This window comes from Pavona decussata, unplaced genomic scaffold, assembly GCF_977016875.1.
Source record: "Pavona decussata unplaced genomic scaffold, jaPavDecu1.1 SCAFFOLD_175, whole genome shotgun sequence".
In the NCBI taxonomy this organism is placed as follows: Eukaryota; Metazoa; Cnidaria; class Anthozoa; order Scleractinia; family Agariciidae; genus Pavona; species Pavona decussata.
The window spans coordinates 4,329,976-4,342,933 of record NW_028145586.1 but is presented as its reverse complement, the minus strand read 5'-3'; the positions used below and the strand labels follow the sequence as shown (position 1 = coordinate 4,342,933).

At 36.0% G+C, this 12,958-nt stretch overlaps 3 protein-coding genes and 1 non-coding gene across 5 annotated transcripts in view; 1 reads left to right on the top strand and 3 right to left on the bottom strand.

The window, feature by feature from the left end:
* Positions 1-12,958, bottom strand: part of LOC146463768 (uncharacterized) — a 225,952-nt gene that overhangs the window by 145,224 nt on the left and 67,770 nt on the right. The window lies entirely within an intron of this gene.
* LOC146463772 (uncharacterized) lies at positions 1,524-6,454 on the top strand. The gene is made up of 3 exons (XM_085084101.1): positions 1,524-2,124; positions 5,318-5,467; positions 5,888-6,454. The coding sequence occupies exons 1-3, from the start codon at positions 1,803-1,805 to the stop codon at positions 6,127-6,129; spliced, it is 714 nt and encodes a 237-aa protein (XP_084940227.1). The 5' UTR covers positions 1,524-1,802; the 3' UTR covers positions 6,130-6,454.
* Positions 9,151-12,958, bottom strand: part of LOC146463769 (bifunctional heparan sulfate N-deacetylase/N-sulfotransferase 4-like) — a 37,485-nt gene continuing 33,677 nt past the window's right edge. For both annotated transcript variants that reach the window (XM_085084096.1, XM_085084095.1), the window contains exons 10-11: positions 12,123-12,286; positions 9,151-11,099 (exon numbers count right to left, since the gene is read on the bottom strand). In XM_085084096.1, coding sequence (XP_084940222.1) covers positions 10,997-11,099; positions 12,123-12,286 — 267 coding nt within the window. In that variant the 3' untranslated portion in view covers positions 9,151-10,996. The remainder of the gene's footprint in view (positions 11,100-12,122; positions 12,287-12,958) is intronic.
* On the bottom strand, positions 11,527-11,600 carry Trnar-ucu (transfer RNA arginine (anticodon UCU)). The gene has a single exon. It is a non-coding gene; the product is annotated as a tRNA-Arg (tRNA).

Below are 12,958 nucleotides of genomic sequence, written 5' to 3'. Positions count from 1 at the left end.
GCTTTGTTGTTGCTGTTGTTCTTATTCTTTTTAGTCGTGCAGGAAACAAAACTGATTGATCGATTAATTGAAGGATCGATTGATTGATTGATTGATTGATTGATTTATTGAGAGATTGAATTATCGATCGATTGATTGATTGATTGATTGAATGATTGATTGATTGATTGATTGATTGAATGATCGATTGATTGATTGATTGATCAACTGATTGAATGATCGATTGATTTATTGGTTGACTAAGAAAGATTAAGATATTAATTGATCGATTGATCAACTGATTGAAAGATCGATCGATCGATTAATTGATTGATTGATTGGTTGAGAGATTGATTGATTGAATGATTTATTTATAAGTATCATAACAATGACAAATAGTAAGCCCCTCCGTTTTGTTTGATATTTATTTATGTTAATCTTCTTTCGTGTTCAATTCACAAACGATATTACTCGCTACTTTCTCCTCTTACCAAAAAGTGATTTCTTCCGTTTTGTTTTAATGGGCATGCAAGTTACATGGCAGCCAAAGCTGGCTGTTTGGACTTGACTAAACGACTTAGCGCCACACGTAAGGATAATGGGCCATTCCAGATTTTAATTACCACGAGCAGAGACGCAAAAAATATATTTATTTCCAGGGAACCATAACCAATTTATTGACATTAAAGGTTGAAAACATTCGGCCAATGACACAGTGAATTCAAAGAATCCACTTATTGAAACGAACTCCGTATTCCAGATCTCGAAAGCTCATTACAGTTTTGACCGGCTCTTGCTGAGGTACTCGACTGTTCGTGAACCTGCGTTGCCTGCAGATTACCCTGCGAGAAGACGTCCCTTGGTAACCCTATGGCTTGGCGCCGGGGCTAATACGAAACCCCCCAAAGATCCATCCGATCCTTTGATCTGCCGCCATCCACAAACTCGGTTTCTAATCGGTTGTTAACTTGTTTGATGGGCTTTCGCAAGCACGAGTAGGAGTTTGCCGGGTACTTGGAGTTAATGGCATTTTGTTGTGTAAATTAAACGTTTTCGTGCACGATCAGAAAGCCTGTTTAGGTTTGCGGACGGATATTTGTAGAGAATTCTTATTCTCCCACCGGGACGTAGGATGGCCAAGAAACCACCTGCCACGACAGAAAAACCTACAAAGCTTGGTGACAAAGCAGTCCACTCAAAATTGTGCCAAAGGCAACTTGCTATAAAGTGAGAATACCTCTAATATAAAATTTGTGAAATGTCGCATGTATTTCAGCGAACTGCGGAAAAAAATATTTTATGTTAATTGGCCACTGCGAGCCACTCTGGCCAACTTGCAAAAAGACAGAATTGGTCTTTTTTTTTTTGCTCAAAAAATACATAGATCGATTCACTCGAACAAAACATGTTGTATCATTCTCGTTCTCATAAAAAAATATGATTGTAAAGGTGATATTTTTATTATTCTGCATCTTACGTATTTTTCGAAGAAAACGCAAGGAACTAAAATTTGGAGAAGTCAGCCTAGTTTAATTGAAACCCCCTCTTATTAAAGTTCTATGGTTATGCGACCAAGAACATCAAAGGTTTCGTTGACTGTATTTAGCACCGACGCCATTTAATATAGTTATTTACACTTGTATCGTGCCATCTGCCAGCAAAATAATTAACTGTCGACACATTTGTAAAGCCCTAACGAACAGTTATAAATAAATAACAAGTTCTCCCGTTGATTATATAAAAGAATATATTAGTACAATAAAATAAATGTTGTTCATAACTTAAAGAGCTGACTAAAGGCCAGTTGTTTTATCAGGAATAGCATGAAAATGGTTCTGTTACAAATTTCAAACAGCATTTTCTTGCTTTTGTTCCTTTTTCCACGCTACGCTAACACACAACACTGTACTCAAGGCACGTTACGAACACACTATGGGATCGTCCTCAAAGGACATATTTTTCACTCCTTCTATACGGAGAAACTTGCTGTTTGCTACAGTGCATGTAACACCAATCTAGCATGCCAGAGTCTAAACTTCAACCTCGCGGACAAAACTTGTGAGTTTAATTCCGAGTTTAACAGAAGTCGACCTCAAAGTCTTGAAAAAAGTGAAGTGCATGTGTACGCTGAAAATCCCGATCGAGGTGAGTACAAAGTGTAACTAATTTCCAAAAATTACCGTGTCAAAAGCACGCAAGCTGTGGTCTTGAAGCAAGGTATATAATTTGATGTCCTGGGTGTGCGTATATAATCGCTCGTTAAGTGTGTTGGGAAAAATAGTTTCAGGTTTTAAAATTTATTTTATGCATTTTGTGTGCGTGTTCCAAACGTTCAGACAGATAAAAGTTTAAAATGTACTACACAACCTATATTGAACTAAAATAATGATAATAATCAAGAAAAATCAATGATTTTGGAGGAAAGAGAACCATTTCAGTTAGAATGTGTTAAATTTCGAATATTTAAAGAGAAACTGATCGCTTTTTATATGAAATTCGGTCAAGGCTTTGTAATTAAGGCCTACTATATCTTGTTCTCCCTCATGATAAGAAAACATATCACATACAAGTTATGTAATTTACAAAATAGAAGTAAGTTAATCGATCATTTTTGTAAGTAAAAAGTATAATTTTTCTTAAGAAGCAGCAATGATCTAATTCGTTTAAATTAAAGAGACTGAAAGATATTAAATGAAATTTACAGAATTTTAACAATACTATTGCGTGCTTGTAATACGTCCAAGAGTATTTTGGGTAGTTTCCAATTGGCACTATCGTGAAGCTGGTATTTCGTATATTCGTTTAAACTTTCGCTGTACAATACTGAAATTGTTACTGAGAAGAAAACACTTTCTTAGAGTGAGATGCCGAAAAGATGTAAATTTCCTAACCAATAAATCCCTGTCTTCATTAACTAATAAAGAAGACTAAATTTTCAAGCTGTGCAAGCTCATTCAAGCTTTCCCTGTAAAGTCTTCAAACGGTTTAAAACAAACACGATTTAATTAAAGTCCATATGACACGAATTTTTTTTCTTGGGCTTCTTTGGTTCAATGTGTATAAAAAACGTTTTGAAGCGTTCAAAGTGCTTGAAATTTCTTAAAAGCCTTTTCTCGCGTTCAAAATACGTGCCTGTTTGCCTTCGAATTTTCACGTTCATTGAGCGGCCAAAATGTCACGTGGTGTGGCTGTGTCGTCACAATGCCTGATCTCCCGCATCACAAGTCAATATGGCGGAACAGTAGCAAGAAAGTCATGTACGGGAAAAATATAATTGTTGCTGCGCTATAAGACGGCTTGTGGTAATTATGCGTAAACAGAGCGAAGAGCAGTACTCTATTTGCCGATTGATCTGCTAATGAGATTACAGTGGGCTTTTTTTGTCCAGCGATGTCCGGTTGATATCGCCGAACCTGTGAGTGCGCGGGTGTTTATGTCCAGTTCATTTCAGTCCATTTCCTTGAAAGACTGGTTTTACCCTTGATTTGTCTGGTTATAGCAATGATATTAAAACGAAAAAGCGGTAACGAGCACTCCATTGCCTAAAATGAAGAAATCGCAAGCTACGATCTATTAAAGTCTTCGAGAATCTAAGGAACTGTTTATCTCAAGAAGAAAGCAAATGTTATCTGAATCAAACCTCGTTCCTTCCGCGAATTTTTTAGCCTCTTCCTAGAACGATACAGTCATGTAAATGAAATTATTACTCATATTTAACGTGTTTTATTTAGAATACCTTGAGGCTTTGTGAAACTGTCAGAATTTTCGCCCCGTTGGTTCATTTTGCTTGTCAAATCGAAGAAGCGTTTGGTCTTTAGAAGTAAAGTTGTGTTTACGTGAATATAATTCTATTCACTCCTCCACATTTGAATTTTTCGTTTCTCAGTTTCCAACAAATTTCCAAGAAATGATTAACATTTTGCAAGCTCAGTTGGGGAGAGGACATATATAAGAAAGGAACCTAAAACAGCAAGAAACAAGAAAATACCAGAAAATATGTGCAATGACCTTTACCAAATTCACCTAGTTTTTCTGGGAAGTTAGTTGGGGGTGGCTTCATAGAAAACAAATCCCCCCTTAGAAATATTGTGGTTGGCCTTTAGAAGCATAAGATAGCAAGTCATCTCTGGTTGCACACCCAAAATATACTACGAATGAAGTTACAAAAAGGAAACCATTTTATAAGACTAGTTTAAACTTTTCAACTTGTTTTCTAGCGAACAACATTGCGCACCCAACTGACAAAAAGGTCTTGTGTTGACCTTTGTTTTGGTTGCAGTGAAGATGTAGTGTGGAAGAATCTTGCTTCGTCATTGGTTTTAAAAATATTACGAATAGTCATGTAAAATTCGATAATCCCCCCCCCCCCCCCCTCCCACCACTGGAATAAATAAACCCTTGAATTTAGTATCGGAATTGTAGCCCATTGTATATAGTGTACAGTGTAGTGCCCAAGGCTTATATTAGCAATTTGACCGAGTAGTTTGGATTTGAGGCCTGGCATCACTGTCAGTAACGTCCGTTTCTGTTGTGACAAAACCATAACCAGTGCAATTAATCAGACATCTCTGAAATGGCGTGCCACTTTATTCAAATATTTAAGTCAATCTATATATGACAACGGCTTTACTGTCAAATTTGATTTGGTCAATAAAGGTCATGCCAAATTTAGAATGCTATCAAAGCAAGACTTTTGTTATAAAAGTATGCAGTGACTCAAGATATATGAAAGTATTTTCCCAGTTGAGTCCAGCACAACAGTGAAGCACAAAACCTGCCGTACTTTATAGCCATATCGAATGAAACTCAGTTTGCAAGGTTTTGTTAATCAACTTTGATACCTCGATTGAGTTTGAAGTTACAACAGCATAAATCCATTTGAAACAAGTCTTAGAAGGCATCACAATCTAGGAAAGTAAACTTTTAAGTTTATTATCGTAAGTTTTACATTTTTTACAGGATTCTGTTTCTTATTTATTGGTTTTGATAAATTTTAAACCAATTCAAACGGGTTCCTGCGGTTTGGGAGATATCAACAAATCAAAGATGGCGGATCCAAGATGGCGGCCACGATGAACAAATGACGTAATTCTTACGTTATGTAATGCAAGCAGTCAACCTTGCAGACCTTAAAGGAGACGGTTTGGGTCATGCTATTTACCCTTCATGTGTCTCAAAGGTCTTCAAGCTAGAGCACTGTTTCAATCTATTGTAGTCGACCTGCTGGGTAATAAAATAACAATCACAAACGTCAGAGTTTCCAACATCGCCTCGCCATCTCCTGAAAAATCTTAATTTCACATGTTTGACAAAGATCTTCCGTTCCTTTATTCTTGAGGCAAGAAAGGATCTCTAGCCATTTCACCTGGCCAGTCCTGCAAAGATATCAAGGATAGTGGTGACTTTGATACAAGTGGCATTTATTGGATCAGACCTGTTGGGTCACATGACAGTTTTCAAGGATATTGTGACATGTCAGCGATTGGACGTAAGTTATCTAGATGAATTAAGACAAAGAAAGAATTAAAAAACACGAGATAAAAAGTCTGAAGCTCAGACTGCTTCCAAGGATCTTTTAAATTTTAAATTTCCAGATTTGTTCTTCTTATATACTCTTAAACTGAAGCTTGAAATGCATTATTTTTAGTCTTGAACAAAAGACATTTCTAGGTATATTAAAACTGAAGACAATTTTTTTTCAATGAAAAATGGGTTTCATCTTAGGGATATGATTTGTGACCTACTATAAACGGTACCATACCGCTTTAAGACTTCTACTCATTTGTATCATTCTCTACATGTTTTTAACATGGACTTCGTGTTCTCAGAATAAAATGAATTTAACTTAAGAACACGGACATGGCCTGCATTCCAAATTCGATTACGGGTAAGCTTTCTTTCCCTTTAGAATGGAAAAAGATCCCTCAGTCGTGGGTTGTTAGCACCCTTAAAGGAGGCGTTACGCTGACCTACAGTGGAGGAAGCAACGGACTCACCATCTCTGGCCAAGTGACGTCATACGGGTGTGGCTCTGGCCGTCTACCATCCGGTGCTTTAACACTGATCAAAGGATACTGGACCAAAATCAAGTACACACAAGAGTTCAGAGGCGTAGCATCATGCTGGAGTATATTTGGAGACAATTTGTAAGTAGTCAACTTTCTTCTATAGGCCATTTCCATGATGACGTCATCTTACTTCGAACATCATTTGATCGTCGAAAGCAGTTCGTGTTTACTTGGCTGTTATTAGAGTGTTATTTCCATTATCATTAACATCACTATTATTGTAAAGTTTTTAAACTGTTTAAATCAACATTCGCATGAACATTCACAACCGAGTTTGTCTGAAAATCTCTTATGAATGCAAAGTGTTGTGAAGTACTTTTCGTTCCTGAAATGAAATTATTCTGACGACAAGCTGGCGGCAGATCAGGTTGCATGTTGTTCCAAAGCACTATACCTTTACAGCTGAAACGGTTTTCTTATAACCTGTGATGAGCTCATAACAACCATAAGAATCACCTTACATGAAATCATTCCATCCAATTGAAAAGCGCTTTTCAACATACTTCCACTTATACAAGACCACACAAATTCCATTGCCATTACCAAAAGTTTATTTTTCTACAGAAGAGGTGGTACGTCAGTGAACAGCAAGCCAACAGGATTGCATGTCTTCAGTACTTCTGCAGGGGACTCTATCACTAATCAACATTACATGGGAGGAAACTGTGAGTATCACCGGATTGTAAAGCGATATTTATCTGTCTTTGTAAATAGCGCTCTAGACGTAAGTAATAAATTATTATTATTATTATTATTATTATTATTATTATTATTATTATTATTATTATTATTATTATCATTATTTATTTTCTTTACAAAAACATTATGCTTGAAAGTAGTCTCAGTCTTTTTTCGCAATCGAATATTTTAAAAAAAATTATTACTGAAATTTTGCTTGAAAATATTATCTTTTTTTAATCGAAATGAATTGTAAATAGGTTTTTAATAGCTCTTTTTATATACTTTAACTTGTAAATAGCAATTTGTGTGGAATATTTTAATAAAGATTTCTTCTTATTATTATTATTTTTATTATTATTATTAGTAGTAGTAGTAGTAGTAGTAGTAGTAGTAGTAGTAGTAGTAGTAGTAGTAGTAGTAGTAGTAGTAGTAGTAGTAGTAGTAGTAGTAGTAGAAGTAGTAATAAAAACTCCAAGACGTTGAGCAACCTAAGAGTGTTGCTCATATTTGTTGTAAATTATCAGCCCAGACTATCGATGAGTGTCTCTGGCCACAGAGTGACTGAATTAAAATGGACTGCAAGTTGAAAAACGTTTGGCTAACTGTATTCAAGTTCTCGCTGTTTTCGTTTCCAAAATGAGCTAGAGCAGTTGATTTCTTTTTCTTGGTGTTTTAGAATTGTTTGGTAACTAAATGAACGAGTTGTCGCACCATTTTAAGGATAAAAAGTCAAAATTCACGTGGTGTTTGTCCTTGAACAATAACAATGATGATGATGACAATAATAATAATAATAATAATAATAACAATAATAATAATAATAATAATAATAATAATAATAATAATAATAATAATTCAAACAAACGCTTACATATATTATATTTCTTGTCTGATACAGCTCACCAGTTTGATGGTAAGACAACAAAATGTGACAATTTGCCGACGAATTTTTGGGACAATCCTAACCCAAGAGTGCGTTACGCCACTGTTGTCCTTCGAAGAAATCTGGCGTCAAAAGACGCAGGAATTTTTACTGGAACTTCTTGTGGCAAGCCAACGTACATTATTAAGGATATATTTGTGTATTTTTAGACCACAAAACATGCTGTCACTCTTGAGGATATGTAAAGCCACTGTTTTTCCTTGGAGGGTCGCATCTTGACCAAGTGCTTGGACTTCATATAGCCTTAATTTGTGTAGTCCGAATTTGTTTATTTTGTTCACTTATTGCTTAGCCAACATGCTTTGTATGGGAAGAACACTTTAACAGAATTAATTTAGTCCAATATTGTTATTGTTGCTTTCCTAAAACACCAACAACGGTTAATGACCTTAAAATGCCCCCCCCCCCCCCCGTCTTCGTAACGATAACGAAAGTAGCCCCCCCCCCGCCCCCCCTCCACAGCCTCAGGAATGGGAAAAAAGATCAGGAAAAATAGGGTTAAGCATTTCTCCAGCATGCGAGTTTGAATCTTAAAATTGACTAGAGAACTGATAAACTTTATCCGCACGTAATATCGTAAATGGCTTTGTACAAATACAAGCCGTTGTCTTTCTGACTTGCTTAACTGTAAGGACCTCTGAAGCAAAACGGGCTTAAACACATTTACCGAAGTGGATACAACATGAGGTTGAGTTCTTAGTTCTCGCCCTTTTCGCCGGGTTCTCCGATTTCCCTCCCTTCATAAAAACCAACATTTCCAACTTCCAATTCAACCTGGAAGGCACGGACGCCTTTGAAACGAGCGCTTAAAGCTCTTTAGTGCTCCAGGGGTAAATAAATTACCTTGCATTTACATTTTTACATTACTAAATAGTTGCCCGTCATAATATCGTAAAATTGTTCCTCCTCAATGCAAAACTCTAATTTAGTGAAACTAAAACGAAAGCCAACTTGAAAAAACGTTTTGGTAAAAGGAAGCACTGTCACCACTCAGTTGTTGAAAACTTGATTCAATTTCATAAATCGTTTTCTCTACTAAAGCGAATGACTACATAGCTAATCAATTTTTTTCACCATCGATTATCCTTACTTTCTATGATTTCGAGTTGTTTTCAAGTGGTACTTAATAGTATCAAACTATAAATTACCGTGAAACATCCTACACAGCCTTGGTAAAAGTTATTAAGTTCGTCACTGCAGTTGTGACAGTGCTCCAAATTCTAGATAACAAAAATGTCGCAACACCACTCCCTATTACAATTACCTGATGCACTTGCTAACGTTTATGCCTTTACTTTTTCCATTTGTTTTAACTTAATATACTGCTAAGTTATTGCTTACACTTCAGAACATATATCTGGATGAAGACGGTGTAGAGTTAAACAAAATTGGTATACACATTAGCTTTTTGCTATTTTCCTCATAAGAACGTTCTAACTTTTAAAATTAGAAAACATTCCATGATCACTACAGAGTCAATTCCGGAAAAATGAAAGGCATAACTTTATTTGAACATTTTTGAAGAACATAGATTTGCTATAATACCTTAATAACATAATAATAAGCAGTGTACACCTCTAAATCAAAATTTATTAAATTGGCATATTGTATATTACAGGCTAATTACCACCTCAAATCATTTCACCAATTATATTACAATTTTAGATTCGCTCCGTTACTTCCAATACTGAAACAATTTCAAATACTTTTGCCACGCAAAGAAGACTACAGAAATATTTAAAACATGCATTGATTCAATAATAAAAACGATTCGATTTTCAAATACATAAAACAAAACAGTTACATGGCAATATTTAACCAATCCCATTTACTGTGCTTTTGATCTACAAAAATTTCTTTAATTGCTCTTGATTGCTTTATTCATTAAATAATTAAAAACTGTTTTTAGTCTTGCTGTATTACAACCCCATTCAAAAAGGTTTATCCCAACTTCTTTTTATAATTAATGTGTTGCTTTTCCTCAGGAAATATCAATTATCTCATAAAAGCGTGTTGAAATATGTTTAAAGAACAGGAGCCCTTTCTTTGTTCTCGACTAAATTATGTATTTAAATTAATATTATGAAAGGTGTTACATTACTCAAAACTTTCCCTTAGTAATATAGTGAAAGGTAATTTTTGATCAAAATTCATCATTTAGACGTTTAAAATACCGTCAGAAATTTTTTATAGGGACCTTGGGGATAATTGTTTTAAATTGAACCACAACGGACGGTTGTGGGTTATCATACTTAAAGTTCAAAGTTATTATTTAAGTTACAAGTAGTAAATAATTTTGTAATGAGATAATAATAGGACTGCTTTGTGTAATATGATATTGTTAGGATAATTTGAAGCTGATTGATGCGCTTCTAAATAAGGCATATATTAGGAGTACTTGTGCTAGAATGTGCCAAGAATTTATATTCCTTCATAATCGCCAAAGTTCCATTTCCTTAACAACAACAGGGAAGTTTTAGTCAGATCCACCAACGTTAATTAATTGGAAACTTGAGAAATAATTGCCAAACAGCTTAACTGTCTTGTATTATTCTATTCGTGTGCTTTTTTTCCTCTGAAATAATTGCCAAACAGCTTAACTGTCTTGTATTATTCTATTCGTGTGCTTTTTTTCCTCTGCTCAAGTTTAGAAGACGTGGGAAACAAATATTTCATGGCAGTTGCTGATGATTGGTTTGAATCAATGTTTTTCGCATTTGGACTAAAACGTATCTTTTGATATTTTGTGGACATCGTTTACCTTAACTGTGTTGTGTCAGATGTTTTTGAACAGTAGATATGTACCACGTGATGGGAATAAACCACAAATAAATTCTTGTTGGATAACACCAGCTGCCCAGAATAAATGTAACAGTGGGGTGTTAAAGATCACAAAGTGCAATTTAGCATCCAGTTTTTTTCTGTGATCGTATATAAGTTAATATATACAAATACTTTATGCATAATATAAAATTTACTACCATTAAATATTTAAAAAGCAAATGAATATCTTACTGTACCCACACATAGTTGGAACGAAATGCGAGCCATGCATGCTGTAACAAAAAGCAATTTTGTAGTAAATTTTTGCTAGCTAAAATGTTCTGTAGACTTTTGAAGATAGCAAAGTTTTTTTTTTCTTCAAAACCAAGAGGCTGGTCTTAGCAAGTCCTTTTCAAGACCACGCCAATATTTTACGGTTAACTTGAAAAACGTTTACTATGTTACATTTGCTTATACCTCCATGGAGTAAATAAGGCGATAACATTAACTAGGTAAAAGATAAGCAAACCTTTAGAAGGATCTAGCTTAAACTCGTTGTCGTTTACTTGGAATTTCTGCTGGGATTCAAATATTCATAGACCACTTGTCTCTTCTTGTTTCGGTCCAATATGGTTAACGCGATGCATTTCAGGTCATCCAAAAATCTGCAAATTAAATAGAGCAGCAGTTGTCTCCTGTTGTTGTTGTTGTTGTTGTTGTTGTTGAAAGCGGTGGTTGTGGTAGCGGTGGTGACTGTTGTCGGGGTATCGCTTTTTATTTTTATTATTATCATTATCATTACTATTCATTATCATTCATGAAGAGTACCAAGTAAACTGAAACTGAGGAAGTAAGGAAATCTTGAAAGCTCCCTCCTCCCCCCCAAAAAAGGCAAACAATAAAAAAAGAAAGACTTTCCGTATCAGTACAAACTTCCTTCCAAAAATGAAATTTTAAAACATTGTAAAAGGACATATCAAAAGAGAATAAGCCATACACTAAATATATTTTTTTTTTTTATTGTTATGCAAGAGGCACAGCTCAATATGGGGTTGTTATAAAAAAAATGCAACCAAAAAAGACACATGAATTCACCCCCGGTGGGATTCGAACCCACAACCTTTGAATTAGAAGTCCAACACGCTAGTCCATTGCGCCACGGGGGCGGCACATGCATTTTGTTCACGTAAGTGATTATTGGCCTGGCTTTGCCTTTTATGTAGCTTTCGAATGACTTTCGCTTTAGCTTTTGCTCGACAAGAAAAAGGAAAGAACATATGACTTCTAGTGACACGAATGAAGAGCAATTTGTTCAGCCCCTACTTATATTCTCCTAGAACTGAGCTTTTGTTTACCTACACTTGCTTACGTAAAGGTAGGGTAACCTTATTGCGTTCGACATTGAAAGAACGCACGCCTAATACGGATTGGAAACGAGAATACATGGGACAGCGTTGATTGAACGAATGGATCTTGGGACGCGCGTTTGGTATCCCCGCAGATTTTGCAGGGGCGGATGACTTCATCACCAACTTGGCAAAGGAGAGAGAGCTTGGTGACATCGTATGCACTCCCTAATCTTTGATTACTATTAGTAAGAACTATAGTATGAGTGTATAGTATCAACTATACAATGCGGCGGGAAAGTGTTCGCGGCTCCTGTAATAAAATAATCGTAGAATGTTTACCTTGAAATCGCCTTCTTAGCAATAGGATCATGCTGGTACAAAGCATGGAAGTCTGCTAATCCATTTGTATGCCTCTCTGAGAGGAGTTTGTTTGTAACTATAATGTCCAGACAAATGTTCTTGGGAGGAAGACACGCCAAAAGATCCGTCTCCTCGCGCCATTTCTGTTAGCGAAGTGAATAGACCCGATGTAAGTAGGTATCGCTACCTAAAGGTCCAGCTCTTTTTAACATCTCTGTTTTATATTCCATTTGGTCGTTTCAGATTATCGAATCTTTCTATATAGTGGTTTTGATAAATTTTTGGTCAATTTGGATGGTTTGCTGAAGTTCTGGAAAATCCAGAAAGCCAAGATGGTGGATCCAAGATGGCCGCCATTTGGAAATCAACGTAATTTCTACATCATATATCTGCATCACGTACTTGTAAACCTGATAGGAAGCAACGCTGTCCGTCATATTTACGTGAAGTATTAACTTTCGTCATCATACCGTTGATACACTTTATCTTTTCTTTTCTTTTTTTATGTAGGGAGGAAGGGAGGGGAGGGGGAGGGGGAGGAAGCGAGCAGGAAGGGGGGGGGGGGGGGGGGGGGGTGCTGTTGTGAGCCCTCCCAGCTCGAGAAGATGACAACAAGCCTGGTGTAGATAGTGTTAAACCTTACTTTCATGAAAGATATCTTTTTCTTTTCCGATTTCTCTGGTTGTTTTGCTTTTACCTTTGAATGACGTGTTTCATAGAATTAAGCTGACTCACATTAAGGAGATATTTGCCAAGGTATTGTTATCAAAGGGTTCAGTTTTGGCAAGAAACCACCCAGTAAACCCCCCCCCCCC